Raw genomic sequence first — 18750 nt, 5'->3', positions numbered from 1 at the left:
GGCCTGCAAATCATCTATCAGAGTCCACATCTGTTCCCAATGCCCAGAATGCCAGGATCAGCTTCACTGAGGAGCATAAGACTGCGCTGCCACGTCCTGTGCACGCAATTGCTATTTTTTCCCCCCACATTTCGAAATCTCTGCAACAAAAACTTTAATTTCTTTATCCAGTGGCTGTTTTGTGAAAAATCGTGAACATGGCACGCATCTTTCATTCTGAGGAACAAACTGAAGATCAACCAGGTCTACATGACCACGGGTCTGTCTGTAAAGAGTTCACTGGCAGTTTGAGGCATTTTTGAGTGAGTATCTTACAAACCACTACGAAAATGTTGTTAATGTAGTCGGAGTAAAATGCCTCTCAGAATATTGACACCCGTTCAACATCCTCGTCACTCCACAGCCTGTTTAGCGTAGCCTACGCTCAACTCCACAGGCCTGTTTGTTCTGGTAGACACAAAGCAGGTTTTACTTCGTGTTACAGCACAATACATTGAGTAAGTCTACTGAAGTGACGAGAGCCTGAACCCCAGAGAAATAAAACAAAACTCAGTAGCATTCAGGTGCTCCAAGGAACTGCCCTTGGGCATCATGCCTTGAGAAATACAGGCATACCATTGGTTTTGCTTGGTTGCTAGAATCAAAAACCAAAGAACCAAGTCAGTGAGAAAGCATGTTATTTCAGCGACTGTTTCCAGGCTGCACTGCCACTGTAAGACTAGATTGGCTCCTTTGGTGTATTGCTTTTTCATGTGGCTGTATTTTGGCTTAGCCATTCATTCCTCAAATCAGGGGCAAGCCTATTTACACAGAGAAGGGTCTATGCAGAAGCTGTGTCCAGGTTCTCTTCCCTCTGGAGCACAGCCAAGTATGACTGGTGGCATTATATACACACTTTAAGACAACACATCCAAAGAGATAGCCAAAGACACACAGTATCCCAGTTCTATTCCATTTAGGATACCAAAAAATCAAAATGCTCAGCTAGGTACTTCACGAAGCCCTAGCTGAGACCGATGGACTTGGAGCTATTGTTTCTAAACTAACTTTATGGATTATAGTTTATGCTTTCCAGAAAGCTTCCAAAAGAACCTCATGCATGTATATTTATTGCTAACAGATCAGAAGACACAGGCTGATTCATGACAATAGCTGTTACTGTCACCCAAGACAGTCATGACCCACCTGCTCGCTTGCAACTGTACAGCTCCGGACACGGTGCACCTGTACATCTTGGAACAACTACTCTCTGAAGAAACAGCACTTGCACTGATGCTGAAATCCACCATTTGCACTGATGTCATAAGCTAACTTAGAAGCTGTGAAATATAATGCAAGTGCACTGTTAACATTCAGTCTTCTCGGGCAAGTTGTGTTCACTTATCTACGCGTTCTCTTAAGAACTTTAATTGAATACAAGGACAAAGTCTTCTCTGGGATATGGACCAAAGCAGAATTCAGTGGGAAAACACACCTTTCTGGCCCTGCACAGGGGACCTGAAAAAAGTTTCAACATTTGCTTAAAATGATTTTCGCAGGAAAATTCCCATTTAGACATTTCCACCTTATGGTCACTGATTTCAAGTTAATGAGCAGAAGAGTGCTTGAATAAAACATAATACAGTACTTTGTAAAGTAAACCTGCTAATCTGATTTAGATTGCTTCACCTCCAGCTCCATGACTCCCCGCTTCCAGTCAGTGGCCTTGATGAAGGCTATGCGTGTCCCTAAGTTCCTTGACATATTTTTGTGGTCAGAAAGTTATATTAACAGCACTGATGCAAAAAGCTCACTAACACTCCAATAATAGAAAACACACATGAAATAAAGCAGATGTAAAAACCATCAAGACAATGCATTTTTTTCATTTATTCAAATCTTCTGCAGGAAGTAAACACTGAAAGATTTAAAAAAACTTCACACTGCAGTATGTACAGTTTTGTGACATCACATGAGGAAATTAATTTCTAATAAAAAAATGAGACCAGTTAGATAAATTACTGAAGACACATCACAATAAAATTGGTTGCCGTAAAATCCCGAATTCTTACGTATGGCAATGAAAATCAATATTCCTTTGTTTTACAGGGATGGAATAGTCCTGGTACAATATTTCACTTACGTAAAATGGAGTCCTGAACTTACATGACTGATTATAGTTGTATGAGTACTTGGTGTTTTAAAAGTAGTTTTGCGGTTTTTTTCCCAGACCCTTTTGATTTGAAGCACATTCTTTCACAAAGCTAAAATACCACAGCAGAAGTCATGTCCAGAAGTGGAATACTGTTGTGTTTTGAACTGACCTGACTTATTAAGACATTTTTTTTTTGCCAACGCACAGATGCACAGGGTCCCCCATGCACTTCTCATGCAGCAGGTAATCACAACTTTAAATAAAAGTATTTTCCTATACATTCTTCCAGACTTGCAACTGTATACATACATGCAAAAGTTTTTAAACCTATGCGATCATATTTACACTTGTACATAGAATATACATAACAAAAAAGATTAAAAGGTTTTTTTCCTTTGCATTAGAACAATACAAAATATGTATTTTTCATTAAGGAAACCACTATTTACATCACCTTTTAAAAACCAATTTCAACATATTATAGGTGTAACAAGTCAATATATTTACATTATATATAAATATATATAATATATACTTACCAGTTTACTCCTCTGTAAGATGTGGCAGAGAACAAACTGGTAATATCATGTCACTGACGTCAATGAGAGCTGTGTTACTTTCACTAACACTTAACAGGGAAAATTGAAACCGTTCATTTCTTTCTTTTAAAAACACTTGTAAATTAAAAATTTAAAAACATTACTAAGAGTACATGGCTAAGAAAAGTGAAAGTTATGGCTGAATTCCCTTTTGATCTTGTAATGTTCATGAACTCCTCAGACTGAGCCACCTGGATACGTGGCATCAGCAGAGAAGCCCTCCAGCAACGCAGCCTTGAGTCTGTGGTCGCGTGCTACCCCCCATCGTTCCCTCAAACTTTAGCAGAGGAGACACTAGAAACCTGGTTCTCTCGGCCCCACACACTCTCCTCTGGAAAGAAAAGGCATACCTGCATGGCAATTACAAGTCAACCCCCAGATCTAGCTAGCTTGAGAGCTACACCACCACAGCGGGTGCAGCAGCACGAGCCTGCAGATGCCCCCTCGAGCAGGCATTGGGCTCTCGGCAACCAGACTGCTGCTGCTGCAACTGCTCTGAGCTAAGTGAGGTTAAAGTTAATTCAGGCAGAAGTCCCAAGGGGCTGCAACTACAGCTTTAAGTGTGGTATAGACACATGCCTAACTCGCTGCTTCACTGCTCCATGAGGTAGAGGCAGTTTTCCCCCAGCAGTCTGACCCAGCAACAATTGGGATGTGATCTCCTCCCGTCCCTCCCTACTCCTCTGATCGCGGGATCAGACAACAGCACCCATCAGTCCTGCACCTCTTTGCCTACGCAGCTACTGCTGGCGTCACCTGACGAGGCCTCGCTTTCCTTCAAACCTACAGTCTAAAGGCCTAGCTGAAATTTCAGCCTCCCGAGTTTGCAGAGCTACCTGTGAAGCTTCCACTCCCACAGACCAAGGAAGTATACTGGGGACAGCTGAAATCCATATCCAGGTAGTGAATGTCCATTGAACCAAGGAGACGGGAGTTGCTGAGAATGCCAAGCGTTACTCAACGCATGACCTTGGTTTCTCATTCATCTACAAGGACTGGTGCAAATCAAGGATCTTCCAGGTGCTTGGGAAAACATCCTCCTGCTGGTGCAGCAACGCCAGCTCCTGCACCTCCCTTTTCTGATGGAACAACTGAGAGGGAAAAGACCCCAAGGAGAATGATGGCGACTTCTTTTTATTCACCCATGCTACAAGACAAATGACAAAAAAGCCTCAGGTCCTCGGGTTTAAAGGCTGCAAATACAGATGGCGTAGACTTTAAAGACAATCTCTCTTCCCTAGGTACGGGTAACATCAGTGATACTGGAGAATTTCACATGGAGGACTGCTGCCCTCTTAGCAGCTGTCTGAAGTGCATTCAGTTGGCATGCCCTGCCCTCTCTGAAGGGTCTCATCCTTACGTCACGTGCTGCCTGAGATTGCAATGTCTACAAGAGGTCCATGAAGACCATGTCCTAAACTTAGATTCTTGTGTATTACAGTTTACTGACGTCTGTGAGAATGGTAATACCCTTTCGTTACCATCACCTAAAAAGAAAGCTAAATCATTAAAATGTTAACAGTTTGACCAGTTAACTTAAGTGTTTTATAAAACTTTAAAAACTAATATTCAAAAGTATATATTATAGCAATAGACTACCATAGAATAAATACATAGGTAAGCACACTCCTAGACTCCAATATTACTTTTTGTTAGGGTTAGTCTCTCCTCTCTACTTTTCATCTCAACTTTGTTTGATTAAGTTTTTCCAACCAGATTATTTCACATCCATTCAAGCTGCATTTTTGCTTGGAGCCCTTCAAGTAAATTGTAGCCCTGTATTTACTCTGGGGACCATCTATCATTCTACATTGTATATATCTCCTAGCTATATACATGTTGTTTCAAGAAAAATAATCAATTAAGACTTTAAGAGACACTTAATGGATGGAACAAATACCATCTTTTTAATATTTCTGCTGGGTTGACTCATATAAAAAGAATTCAGTTCCACTGTCAATCCAAAATATATTTTATCTCCTTAATGATTATTCTATGAGACATCTGAATTGTCATTGGGCCACTTATAAATGCAATATTAAAGACAAACAGAATTTTATTTTTATATTATACTCCAGACAATGACATTTAAAGTGATACTAGATTTGTGTGAAGGTCTTAAAATATAAATCTTCTTTGTACAGCCCATTAATATATTACGCTTCACCCAAATAACATAAAAATATATATTTAGATTGCTCTGTTATTTCTCATATAAACCAGGGGGAATGTTTTATATCGGACACTGCCAAATACGTGTGTTCCCTAAAAGGAGGTATCCCCCAGGGGAGTAAAACACAATAGTGGTGTATTTTCCAGCTGGCGGACAGGAGAAGTCCCTTGCGGTAGGGACTGCACTGGAAAGAAGGGAAACTGATCCCAGGCGAGGGGCAGAGGATGAGAGGGGGACAACAGCTCGCTCCGTCTCGGCAAGCCAGCAGTCTGGGAAAAGGATCTCTGAGACCAAACCAGAAAGGAGAAGAGCAAAACGCCCTATCACTCATCCCTGCTATGCAAACACGAGATGGACAGAAACAGCGGTTTTGTCATGTCATCGGCCCTCAGTGGTGAAAACGGTCAAAATTAAAACCAAGTGTAGCTTTCACTATCCGTGCAAGCCAACTACTTAGCTGTTTGCTGATAGCACAGGGGATTATCAGTGAAATCAGAAGCTACAGAGAACGTTTTTTTTTCAGGGGAGTAAAAAGTTCAGCAAAACTTATGGTTGCCAATAATGCATCTAATTTAGAGGACCTGGATTTTGTCCTCCTGCTCCCACGTGAGGAATCAGGGCTGCAAATGGAGTTACCACTGACAGTGTTAACAGGAAAGCAGAGCCGCATGGCTCTTTCCCAGCCAGCAATTCTTTTAAGGTGTCTCAGCTCTGACCGCAATTTTCAGTCACTCCCATCCCAGGCTGATATTGCCAGATGTTACAAATCACAGCACAGGTGGGGATTGAGGGAAAGGGCAGAGGAGGATTTCTCAGACATGTCCCACTATCCATTACAGAACATGACAAAACCGTAATTTCATCCTCAGCGAAACCTGAAAAATTATTCTAAAACCAGGTTTTCTGCACTGAAGGGGTAGTGCATTAAACCATGCATCAGCCTTTCAGAGAGTAATAAATATTGGCAGAATATGGATTCTTTTCCCTGGCTGTAGGAAGAGGCCAACACATTTTTCATTAAAATCCTGCCCCGTTTTTGAGTGGAAGTCTGACGTGCTGCTTCAGTGCAGTTGGTGCTCTTCTGCTGGGGAAGCGGGATGGCGCTGAACTGACAATTCCGCTCAGCCGCTGTTCACAAACTTTCCACCATTTTCTTCATTAAATAGATGTACTACGCTTTCTTAGTCGCAGTACTCCAAGAGGCATTTTGGCTTTTCCCTTTTAAGCCGTGAAGGGACAGGAACGCGCCAATAAAGAGACTCATGCAGTACTTCCACAGACGATGAAAATCTGCCTTTTGTATAAAAAACTTGAAAAAACCCTTAATCGTTAACTAGTAACTCATAACTATGGCTAAGGACTCTGAGGAAGGCATTTATCAAGAGCAGGGCAAGGAAGAAAAACAGATTTTACACCACTATTCTGGCAGGACCACAAACAAGATTCAAAAATAACAATAAAAATTTTGGAAGCACTAAAAAATACATTTCAGTGCATTTCAATTATTAACACTGACACAGGTTTTCCAATATGACGAGCTAATACCTTGGACGGACCGCTCCATTTCTTAAAAGTTATTTTTAAAATTTCACTAAACATATTAAACATTCAAAAAAAAAAAAAAAAGTACACTGTCTCTATGCTCAGGCTTCCAAAAAAATAAGGATTATTTTACAGGGAGGGAGGAAACGCAGCATTACCACCACCTAGGCTGTACGCTTACACTTTATGCTATACCAAAAACTTGCAGATCCTGATCAGACTCTGATCAAAGAGTACTCATAACTTAATCTGATGCATACAGAAATGTCTTGTACAAGTTACAACCTTTCTAGTTTCCTTGTGACAATCTATTGTAAAGCAAATTTTATCTACACGTATTTTAAATAACATCACCAGAAAAATAAAAAGTTTATCAAATGAAAACGTTTCAATTAGACCATGCTTTTCTAAAATCATGCTCAATTTATACAGTAGTCAAGTTCGTACTCATTTTTATTTTTTCTTTTACTTTTTTTTTTTTTTTTTTTTAAACAAAGATTCAAAACCACTGATTGTAAACTCATTGAGGAGGCTGTAGTTTATTCTGGCTCTTTTTTGATTGTTAGCACTTTCTCCAGAAGTCCATGCACTTCTCCATTCACACCATGTTGATGAGAGGTCTTACTCCCCATATGGCTGTTGTAAGGGCTTCTTAAGTTACTAAAAGGAGTTTTAAGCTCTGCATCGGATGTCAACTCCTCTTTGATTGTAACATGAGTTGAACTATCACTAAAGGAAGGTTCATTCCAGATTTCTTTGTCGTGTGCTTCTTGGCCACTAACAGAGTTGCCGCCTTTCTGTAACATGTAGTACAATATCGGATTGGTTTTGGTCAGTCTCGGAGAGTCTTTTTCGTAACCATTCTTGTCCATACCTGTGATCACCCATCTGATGGGCCCTTTTTCACTGGGCATGGGACACACGCTAAACTGGTCGGACTCGAGCCTAGACATTGTGCTCCCCAACTCCCTGTACTCGGGGAAGGGGGAACCGGCAGGACTTTTTACTGCTAGAGGATACTGAAATGTTCTATGATCTACACAACTGTTCTGTTGCGCAGGGCTTCCCATTAACGCACCTACTGAAGAAATGCTGAATTCAGGTTTATTAATTGTTGCACTGGTTTTGTTTCCTTTTTTCCTGCCCTCCGTTAGTACGTTATTCCTATGTTGTGACAGATCTCTCTCACAGTTTTCCGAGAGAAGCAGCTGTTTCAACACATTAAAGCCTTTACTATCTCTAGACCAACTCCTATTTTCACTCTCGTTATTTGAACCATGACTTACAGCATATTTAAATTCAGCATCACTTCTGCTGAATTTCAGCTCTTGCTGGTTAAGCAAAGGCCCGTACAGGGCCTCGGTAGGAGAAGCACGATTGTTTGCAGCATCAGACACATTACTTTTCATCTTTTTTAGCGGACTTTCCAAAGGCTCAGCATGAAGCTTCCTCTTCTTCGGTACTGTGCACAGGCTCTTTGATTCAAGGTGTGTCAGCTCGCTGTTTCGGTGGTGACTTCTGTCCAGCTCATCCGCAGGGTAACTGTCTTGACTCTGCCTCAGCAACCTACTTAGCAGGCCGTTCTTGGAAAAAGAGAAATCTTGAGGTGAAAGAGGCTCAGATTTCAACTCCTCGGACGCTGGAGAAGCAGCTGTGTTTCTCTGCAGCGAATGAGCAAATCCTTGGAATTTGTTACCCTTGCACTCTCTTACTTGTTGTGCATTTGAATTACAAGGAACATTTGATTCTTCAGATGGCTCAGTTTTTATTTTCACCGTCAATATTTGCTCATTCAAAGTCTTATCTGCCTGTTCTTGAGAACTTTCATCTCTTGAAAGCATCCTCTCTTTCTTTTCACTTTTACCTTTATTGGGAGTTCCCAGAAGCAGCTGAAGGACAGTGCGCCTTTCAAGGAGATTTTCTATTTCCGAACCTGGAAGTCCTTGTTCAGCGGGTGCAGGCTGACAACTGAATATTTTGTTACTTTCTTCATGCGTACTCAATTTATTCGTAAGCAGAGGGCTGTTCAATCTGTCAATCAAGCCAACAGGTTTATCCGTGTTGCCTGCGAGCAGCTGTTTGCTAGCTCTTTGTTCTTCACTTGACATGGAAGTCTGCATGCCGCACTGAGCCAGGTTCTGCAGGAGCTTGCTGGCACTGAACGCCGAAGAGTTCTGGGGACTGTCATTTCTGCTCAGCTTGGCTCCTTGCATTTCTTTGCTTTTAGAAAGGTCTATCAAATGTTTGGATGCGGGATTCACCAGCCTGTCCGGCTGGATGCTGCAGGCATACGGTGGCGAGCTACGCTTGATGGCTAACGACTGGTGCGAGAGATTTATAGGAGAGTCTGCTTTTGCAGAAGCCAGCAAAGGCGGAGTGCTTAACGGAGTCATGCGATTTGCACTGGGACTGTCAGTAACAGGAGTCCTTTTACCAGTCTGTACAGTGAATTTTGCCACATCAGCTGCACTGTGTGGTCCCTGAGGGTCACTACTCTTGTCTACCTTTTCTTCACTCTTATGCCCAAGTAACAGCTGCAGTAGTGTTACTTTCTGATGGGGATTCAGCTTAGAGGCCTTTGGAGTGTCTTTGTCTTCCTTGTTCTCTGGACAGGAAACTTTTGGATCCCAGTTATGAAGCAAGGACTGAGTCAGGTTATCCAGTGATGCAGACGGAGTTGCATCTGGCTTATCTGTCCTCTGCTTAAAGGATAGGTCTATAGGAAGACAGTTAGAATGCGAGCTTTCATCATCACTGCTGTCATCTTCTGTAAAACTAGGATTGTTGTCTGAATACTCATCGATAGTTGTTGGTGTGCTGCTGTCTTCAAAAATGCTGGCTCTCTCACTCTGTTCGTGCCCTTTTACATGTTTGGTGGTGTTCTGGCTTTTCAGTAGGTGCAAGAGCAAACTGTTGCTGGGAGAGGTTTTCAGGTTACTCCTTTCCAAAGTACTTTTGTATCCTGCAGTTTTGGGAGGCGAATGCATGATTCCCGCTGAACTCTGAAATGGTGCCACATTGCTTTTGCTAGATACAGTTTTGGTTGATGATCCTGTCTGACCATTGAGATGGCTTGTCATTCCTTTTGCTAAACCAAATTGGCCAATATCCTTCTGAGTGCTTTCTTGTAACCTGGCCATAGCTGCAAGTCTCTCACTTGCTATCTGATTGGCGTTTTGTGCTTTTAAAGCATGTTCCCTGGAGTACTGCTGCAAGTGAGCTTCACTCGAAAGGAGTAAAGCTAGCTGGCTGCATGCTACGCTGGGCTTCGGTGAAGCAGCAGGACTAGACCGTTTCTCTACCATGCTTGCAACAGCTTGTAATCTTGCAGCACATGACAGTGGCTCATTTATCACTTTAGGTCCGCTCTGCACGGCATGAGGCGATTCTATAAACCTCTCTTTGGGAAGGTTCTTTGTTATATCAGGCAGGCTGTTGTCCAGCTTCTGATCTTTTGCTTTGCTCTTCTTTAGCAGAGTCTTCAGGTGACTGGACGCAACGCCATAGCACCTTAAATCTTTCTCCACTTGCAGAGAATCATGGCTAAGGGAATACCCTTGCTCCTTAAGGCTCTGCCTAATCTGCTGTGACAGAGCAACACTCTGTAGCCTAGAGCTGAATGACTGAAGCAAAGAGGCAAGTAATGTGCTATCCTGTTTGCCTTTAGGCACATTTTCAACCATGCCAGCTAACAAAGCTTCCTTTTTTCCATCTAAATCCACAATGGAATCAGACAAGCGCCTTCTCTTTGCTGCATTCCAGTCTTCAGAAGACTGCAACAGTCTTGCTTTTTTGAGGTGTAGCATGCCAGATCCCCGATATGTATTTGTGTTAAGAACTGGACCATTACTTTGACAGCTGGGAAATACGTTTCCAGAAATCTTAAAGTTTTGATCCTCTCCACTATGCCCAGCAGACTTTTTGTCAACTGCAGTACCTGAGCCTCCTGCTGCTTGATGCATTAGTAATCCCTCTAGGTAAGTTAGAACAACAGAATCCTGGTGCATCTCAGAGCCAAGCTCTTCTCCATGAGTCATGTTCAATAGAAGTTTCCAAAAAGGCTCTGGTTCTATTCACTTCAAAGACTAGTTTTGCTGTAGCTGAATCAAGATGCAGAGTTAAGAAATAATCGGTAGATGTCTATAGTGTTTTCTCACAGACTTTCAGAAACAATATAAAATGACATATTCCAGGCAGGCTTCTTCCAGTGTATACTGTTTGATGAGCCAGGTGTCCGATCGTATCAATCTGCTGATATCTAGAATATTTATGAAAGATATCTAGGAGGAGCACTCAAAACATGGTTCCACAGTAACAAAGTTCCATTAAGTATCTGCCGCCTTCTTTCTCCAGGAAGCCAGCTTGTTTTTCATCTTTTTCCATCTCCACCAAGCACATAAAATTCCTAAGTGAAAAAAAACAAAACAAAAAAACAAAACACAGAAAGAAAATATTTAGGATAAGATCTAATTGTGTAAGACTTTTTAAAACACATTGACTTAGACAGACATTCAGGATATATAAGCAATAACCACATTTCAGAAGAAATTAAAAATCAAGTAATGGACAAAGTAAATGGTAACTAATTTAAACAACTTTATGAAAACAATTCCGAGACAGAAAGTTTTACAGAAACACTGAGCTTAACTATCATAAGTATAGCTACAAGTGTTCACCGATTTTCTCTATCCTACAGCTGAAAATAAGGAATAGCCAACATGAAAGGAAAATCTTAAATCACTCTAAATATAGTTTTAAAAAAAATTACATCAGATTTTACTTCACAGTTACACCAACCTTTCTTCTTACTATGTAAATGCACACAACATGCAGACTATCACTCTAAAGGAGAATTAACAGGAAAAAGCATGCCTAAAGTCAACGCTTAGGTTCATGTTGAACCTGTTTTCAAATAACAGAATAGGCAGCATCATGTATGTAAGTACATTTTTGGTGTGCAAGTACATGATACTGCTGAAAGTAGAAACCAAGCTGTCACTGCTACCCAGGACTATCTAGTAATGCAAAATCTGGTATGACAGCACAACAGGGAGGAAATCTGTTGTTCTTGCACCTCCCAACTACCACAAGTCATTAGAAGAATCACGTGACAGAAGTGGTGATATAACATAAATCCTGATATCAAAATCCTCCCTTTGCTGGAGGATTTTTACCTTTACATTCTTTCCACTTATTAAACATACAATGGTAAAAAACCCCCAGGTCTTCCTCGAAGTCCTGTTATTTTCCAAGAGTGTAGAACATCTCTACTCAATACTTTCTTGGATAAGGCAGTATGCTACAAAATGCTGTTTTAAAACAAAAAGCACAACAATGCCGCATATGCCAGATGCATGTCTTCAGTTTTAGTTATATTACTGGTCAATGATAGCACGAACAGTTCAGGCAGTTACAACAGTTCAATACTGAGATCATTACACCACGCACAAAATCATAGACCAGTTTGGATTGGAAGGGACCTGAAAGACCATCCAGTTCCAACCCCCCTGCCATGGCCAGGGACACCTTCCACCAGACCAGGTTGCTCAAAGCCCCCTCCAACCTGGCCTTGCCACTGCCAGGGAGGGGGCAGCCACAGCTTCCCCAGGCAGCCTGTTCCAGTGCCTCGCCACCCTCACCATAAAGAACTTCTTCCTTATATCTAATCTACATCTATCCTCTTACAGTTGAAAACCATTACCCCTTGTCTTGTAACTACAGGCCCTGCTAAAATGTCTGTCTCCAGCTTTCTTATAAACTTCCTTCAGGCACTGGAAGGCTGCAGTAAGGTCTCCCCTCAGCCTTCTCTTCTCCGAGCTGAACAGCCCCAACTCCCTCAACCGTTCCTCATAGGAGAGGTGTTCCAGCCCTGGGATCATTTTTGTGGCCCTCCTCTGGACCTGCTCCAACAGCTCCATGTCTTTCCAGTGCGAGGGCTCCAGAGTTGGACGCAGGACTCCAGGTGGGGTCTCAACAGAGTGGAGTAGAGGGACAGAATCCCCTCTCTCCACCCGCTGGCCATGCTGCTGGGGATGCAGCCCAGGCCTTCTGGGCTGTGAGCGCACATGCGTACTGATTCACTCACTCAGTTCTAAACTGGCATAAGTATTCAACACGAGCAAAGCTAAGCGTCTTTCCACATATCAAACTCTGCAGTTTGCTTTCATACACTAAAAGCCCATTGAAAACCTGTATTCACAAGTTTAAGAAGGATGTGCGCAGATAATATCATTGCCTCCTTAAAGGGAATGAATATTTTATGATCGATTTCCCAGAGGCTATTTTTTAAATCAATAGCTACAGGCAACTAGAAGTCAGAAAAATATCAGATCTGAAAAGAGTAAAGAATTGGAAGAAGAACTAAATAGCCATGATGTTAACAATCCTTATATCCCCCTGGGCAAACAGTCCCTTACTAGAGTTTAATTCATTTAGAGAAACTCTAAACATTGAGCTATCTCAAAAAAAAAAAAAAAAATTAAAACACCAGCAATGCATTGTTGTCTAAGTGTGTATACCCATGTATCTAAATATCAAATGAAAAGTTGGTAGTTATTGCTGAGGTCTAAGTACTTCTCTCAGAAATACAAGTCTACATTAACCAGCATTTACATAATTACCTGTAGAAGACACAGTGTTTGTTCAAACATATAACTACGACTTAAATGTGGATTAATCTAATTAAAAACTACCAATCATCTTGGTTTTCCTTCAAAAACCTGTGTACCTCTGGGTGGGCTTTTCTAGAATTCCAACCCAAAATACACTAATATCAGAAATACGAAATCCTTGAAAAAAATCAAGGTTTCCAATGAATAAGTCAAGTATCCAGCAACTGCCACATCAACACAGCTAAACTTACTTCCTCCAATGTATGGGAATGCACTTAATCCAGAAAATATTTACCCAACTTCCAAAAATAAACTGTTTATCTGCAGCCACATTTTCATATTTCAAAGGGAATTTAGCTGACAGCCTGCTGTTCTTAAAAAGGAGAAGCACTCAATACCCTGTGTTTTGTGTTTAAGTGAGTAACACTGAAATTTTTTCAAGATTTCTTACTATCTGATAATAGCAAGCCTTGCAAGTCATCTTTAAGATAAAGTCCTAAACAAATGCACCATTAAGCCAATATTCAGTAAAACTTTACTCACTACAGCTCTGGGTAATTAAAAAAAGACAATGCATTTACGCAAATGCCTTGGGTACTCAAAAAGCCTGTTTCAGATGACACTTGTAGCCAGTACAGTTTACATATGATAACTAGAAAAAAAGAAGTGTTTTGCCACCCCCCCTTTTTTTTTTTAAATTACTTATAGCTAAGGAAATACTGATAATTTTACAGAAATTGGGTTGATGCAAAGGAGCCTTCATTAAAGAGAACGAAATCTGAAAAGCACTTGACACATAAGGAATGGGACATCAGCGATCCTTCTGAAGATCTCGTGCCGCAACAGGTATTACAGCATTACAAAACCTTACATGACCTAATGTACAACACACAAATGTGATGAAGTCTTCTGTCAAGAACTGAAATTACGTTTTTTAAAAAAAATGTCTCTAAACCTACACTCATTTGTGATGAAAAACCAGGTAGTAAGTTTCAGGGATTGAAGGCAATCTCGTAACTAAACATTCCCAGCAAGTCTTGAACCGAGCACACTTTTCTTCCACCATCTGAAGCGCGGTCATGTGAAAATCGAACCAGCTTTGGAAATTAAAGTTTAGCTGGACACTACGGCAACCATTTAGTAACTTTTTAAAAACATATACACTGTACTAAAGAATTTTCCTGGATCCTCTGAAATGTTAATAATTTTTCTCGCTATTCAGTATTATTCCAGAAATTATCAGAACCAAAAAAACCCCAAACAAACAAAAAAACCACACACCACACAATATGAAGAAATAAGACGGAAGAGAAAGAAAAAGCCATACAGCAACAGATCTCGTGTTTCCCAGTAAGGGCTGAAGTAAACTTCTTGCAATTAACTTCTAATATCAACCTCTAATATCTATGAAACTCTAGACCTAAAAATTATATTTAACTATTGTGATAAACTGATAAAGTTGACGTGCTTTCTCGACCACATAAATGCTGTATGTGCACTCTGTTTTGTTCTTTTGACTGTCTTCTCCCAGACTTCTGTATCCTAACAAAGAAATGAAAGACTTGTTTTGCAGAGACTGTTTTCAGAACTTCCAAAAGCACGCATCGATCACAGCTCACTAAGCCATGTTTACCTAGACAGAACTAAAGCCACAGCAGGAATCGCAGCACAAATGCTGTAACCTGGGGAGACACTCCCCAAGTGGAGCATACCATGTCAAATCAGTCCTACGGCCTTCTAAAACGTGTCTGGGGAGAAACAGTGAGCAGAATAGGGAAGACAAAAGAACATTAGAATGTACACTAAACTATAAATACTGTGTATGTCCAGAATGTTACTTCTACTTTTGCAGTTGTTGGGAGTTCTCCTTTGTTTGCAAACTTCAGAGACACTTCACTGTCATAGATTTTACAAGAACGGTAACAATAAACTTTAAGATCCTTTGGTTACCATAAAGTATTACTGTCACAAAAGGTAATTAAATTTGAGAACACAAATTCTAATAGGTTAAAACCACAACAACATTTAAGCCAATGGCTTTTTACTCCTGAATAGGTATTTATTTGTTTTTAAAGAATTCTTTGAATTAACGAATACCTCCAACTGTAAAACCTAATTGGTGACTCTAAATAAACAGCAGCCTCCTAGTTAACCCAACAGATATTCAGCTGCTGCCACTTAAGAAATTAAGAACAGCTCATAATTTAAACTAGCAAAATGGCATCCATAAGACATTTTTCCAACATCCCAGACTAGTATTTCTTGTTAAATCCCTTTGCTAAATGGAACAGAATGACAGTAAATTAACAACACTGGTTTAGTAGTCCTCCTACTGGAATAATACACAAGCTAATGGAGATAACTCATAAAACTTCACATTGTGAAGGTGTCATCTTCTGTAATCTTAACTAAAGATCTTATGGAAAAATCTTACAGAAATTATTAAGGTATTTGTTTAGGAAATTGGCAATGGCTAGCAGATTGCCCACACGAAGACTTCTTAAAAGGGAGATTATCCAAACTCATGCACATTGTTAGAATGATTAATAGAGGTTGAGATGTGTATACATATGCACAGATAAAACATTTTTGTTAACTGCATTTCAGAGTTCTTTTAACGACTATTAAATTCCTGTAGTAATTTCATGTTCCATTTTTAAGCTGAGTCAAAACTGGTCTGTGAAACTAAAATCTCTAGTTATTAAATAAATTCAGTGTCGTAATGGTTCAAAACTACTGGAAGAGCCAGAAAGTCTCTCACTAGCTGACTGCCTTCCCGTTCTCATACTCCCAAATGTAAAGGCTACAGCCCACCACATCAACCAGCAGCTGAGACAGTCATTTTAATTATTACAGATTTGAGGAATGCAGTACGGCAATTACAGTGGCAGCTTGGGATCCAGGGGTCCAATTACTCGCTGTGCTGCCGACAGGCTGTCTGACTTCTGGTTTTACTTTTCTGCACCCTGTTTTCCCAGATCGGGTAATAATAGATGGAAACTTCAGAAAGATAATTTGGGATAAATATATTAAAGGCTGTGTGTTGCTCAACAGCTCTAGAAATAGCACTAAGTACCTGAAACACAGAATTTTAAATGATTCCCCATCCTTATAGCTATAGTCTGTGGTGAAATGCTGCAGAGCACAACGAAATAAAGGTCTCCAGAAAAAATTCCTAGATGCACTGGGAATTGCAGCAGAATCTTACAGTGAAGTAACGATGAGCATGGAAAATAGCTGTCCCAGGATTCTTTTGTTGCTAAACTCAATTTGTACCTCTTTGGTTTCAGCAGGCAGGAAGGATGTACTCAGAGCGCTGGTGTAAGCACTTCAGCCGGCTCTGTTTACTGAGGTTATAAGCAGTGCAACGGCCCCGATTCAACAACCCCTGGTACCAAACCCACAGAGCTGCCAAAACGTGCAGGTCCTTCAGCGGCACTCAACACGTGCTTTAAGAGAATCAAGTATATAACTGCTTTGCTAAATCCTCGCTTTATGTCAGAAATCTATTGAGCTGAATGGAGCAGCTGAGACCTCTTCACAGTTTTGATTCAGGCTGTCAAGACATTTTTGAAGGTTCCTTTTGCAAATGTAATTTAAAAGAAGGAAGAAAAAAACCCAACCCACAGAAGTGATCAGACTGTGGAGCAAATTTCAGCAATAAACAGGTGAATTCTTCCATGGTTGCACTCAGAAGAACTTGGGAATCAACAAGCCTTTTTCACAATTAATTCATTAAAAAAAAGAAAAAACCAACAACAAAAAAAATCAAGCTCCTCTCCTACAATCGTCAGGTACCACTTTGAGAGAGCAGAAACAGGCTTCCTCCCCGGAGCTTGGCACGTTATCCACTCCCTCGCTAGGCCTGCTGACTGACTCCGACAGACATTTCAAACGCGGCAAGGACAGCCTGCCACTTCTAAACCAGCAGGGCCAGGGGAGGGCACAGGGGGAGTCGTGCTGCAGCCCCACCAGCAGCCCTGAGGGGTGCCAGGCCTTCTGGGGGGCTCCACAGGCCCCTCCTGGGGGCCGGCGTCCCCACCGCGAGCAGGGCCGCTCCCGCAGGCCCCGACCCTCCCGGGCAGGGCCGCTCCCTCAGGCCTGACCCACGCCGGGCAGGGCCGCTCCCTCAGACCCCGACTCCCTTCCCCCCCCCCCCCCCCCGCCTCGCCGGGCAGGGCCTCCCTCTGCAGGCTGGGGGGCCGCGCTGCCCCCCGCAGCACTCTGCAGTACCGGCGTTGGGTCACGGCAGGGTCAGCAACCGAACCCCGCGCCACCGGAACGCGGGGTGCCTGCGGCCGGGAGCAGCCCTGCCCTCGCCGCCTTCTCCTGAGGGAGGTTTCGGGCACCAGCCAGGGCCGCTGCTGGTTCTTCGGTGTCGGAGAGGGAGAAGGGGGCGAGTGGACGGGAACAGAGCCACACCAGCCCAGTCAAAACCTCCTGATGATTTTAGCAGCGCAGGTGGGGGAATTTTGAAAAACGCCGCAGAAAACCAACCCCGTTAACGGCTGACGCAGCAGATCAAAGAGATGCCAAGTCTACCACTTTATGAAAGCACACAAACCCTGAGTAACCGAGAAGCCCTACGTCACACAAAACTGTCACAGGCACAGAACCAGCAGCACAGGAGATACAAGAAAGGACTTTTCCTGTGAGAGCAAGACGCGACAGACCGCTGGACTGGAATGCTAGCGAGGCAACAACCGAGCGGGGAAAACACCCCCCCAACTCTTCCGGCTGTAGAGGCTGTTCAGATTCTCTCTGGCTTTTAAGAGACTGTTAAAATGCAAATGCCACTTACTGCCCTTGTTGACTGCAGTCCCAGAGGCACGTAAGGAAGGAGAGGCTGTTCCTTCGTGGTGTGTTCCCTCTGGGGTGTGGAAAGGGGGATTCAGACACCTCATCTCAGCGTCCCGCTGCTCCTCAGGTTTCACAGGGGGATTCTCCACAGTCCGGGAATCTGTGACTCACCCAGACCAGGCAATACCACCGCACGGCAACCAGGAGCTTTGGGACGATACGTCATATATCAAGGGGGAATATAGTATTTCCACTGTCCACTTAAATGAGGTGTGGAAATGTCAATGAGATTTTCATATTCACGCAGAGCGCCTTTCGGGGAGGCGGCAAGGCAGGCTGCGCCTGCGCAAGGAGAGCCGCAGAAGTCACAACGCCTCGAACTGGGCGGGCAAAGCATCTTCACATGGGAGAGCAGCAGCCTGAGCAGCGGTGGCCACATCGCAGCTTCCACCCGACCCCGGGGGCCCGCCCAGCCCCGATCCATGCCTCTCCCCCGAGAGCACACAGGGCAGCAACCCGAGCGCGGCGGTGCTCGGAGAAGGAGGCATGTCAGAAGAAGGCGGCATGTCAGAAGGCGGCATGTCTGCGCCGCAGGCCGACCCGTGCAGGAGGGAGCCAAGACAGCTCGGGTGCCGGGGTAAGCCGAGCCCGGCGTCAGGGCACCCCATGGAGTGTAGCCTGCCCCAAGGAGCAGGGCATTGCGACATGGCGCTGGTCTGCCGCGACCCGTCCGATGCTGGCACTCAACCCACCTCCTCTACCTCATCCAGAAAGCAGCGCACACCATACACAAGGTCACAGGCACACATTTCTGCCTGAGGTGAAGCAAGACTCATGGTTTTGAAGCTTACGTCACACAACCACCAGTAAGGAGGGCAAAAATAAAAAAAT

The 18750-nt window shown here is 42.8% G+C and overlaps 1 protein-coding gene across 6 annotated transcripts in view; it reads right to left on the bottom strand.

Annotated features, from left to right (window-relative positions):
- Positions 1-1836: 1836 nt before the first annotated feature.
- NRIP1 (nuclear receptor interacting protein 1) overlaps positions 1837-18750 on the bottom strand; it is an 80174-nt gene continuing 63260 nt past the window's right edge. For all 6 annotated transcript variants that reach the window (XM_075433744.1, XM_075433752.1, XM_075433733.1 and 3 more), the window contains one exon: positions 1837-10853. In XM_075433744.1, coding sequence (XP_075289859.1) covers positions 6988-10485 — 3498 coding nt within the window. In that variant the 5' untranslated portion in view covers positions 10486-10853 and the 3' untranslated portion in view covers positions 1837-6987. The remainder of the gene's footprint in view (positions 10854-18750) is intronic.

Source organism: Opisthocomus hoazin, chromosome 1 (assembly GCF_030867145.1).
Source record: "Opisthocomus hoazin isolate bOpiHoa1 chromosome 1, bOpiHoa1.hap1, whole genome shotgun sequence".
In the NCBI taxonomy this organism is placed as follows: domain Eukaryota; kingdom Metazoa; phylum Chordata; class Aves; order Opisthocomiformes; family Opisthocomidae; genus Opisthocomus; species Opisthocomus hoazin.
This window is presented reverse-complemented; position numbering and strand designations above follow the sequence as displayed.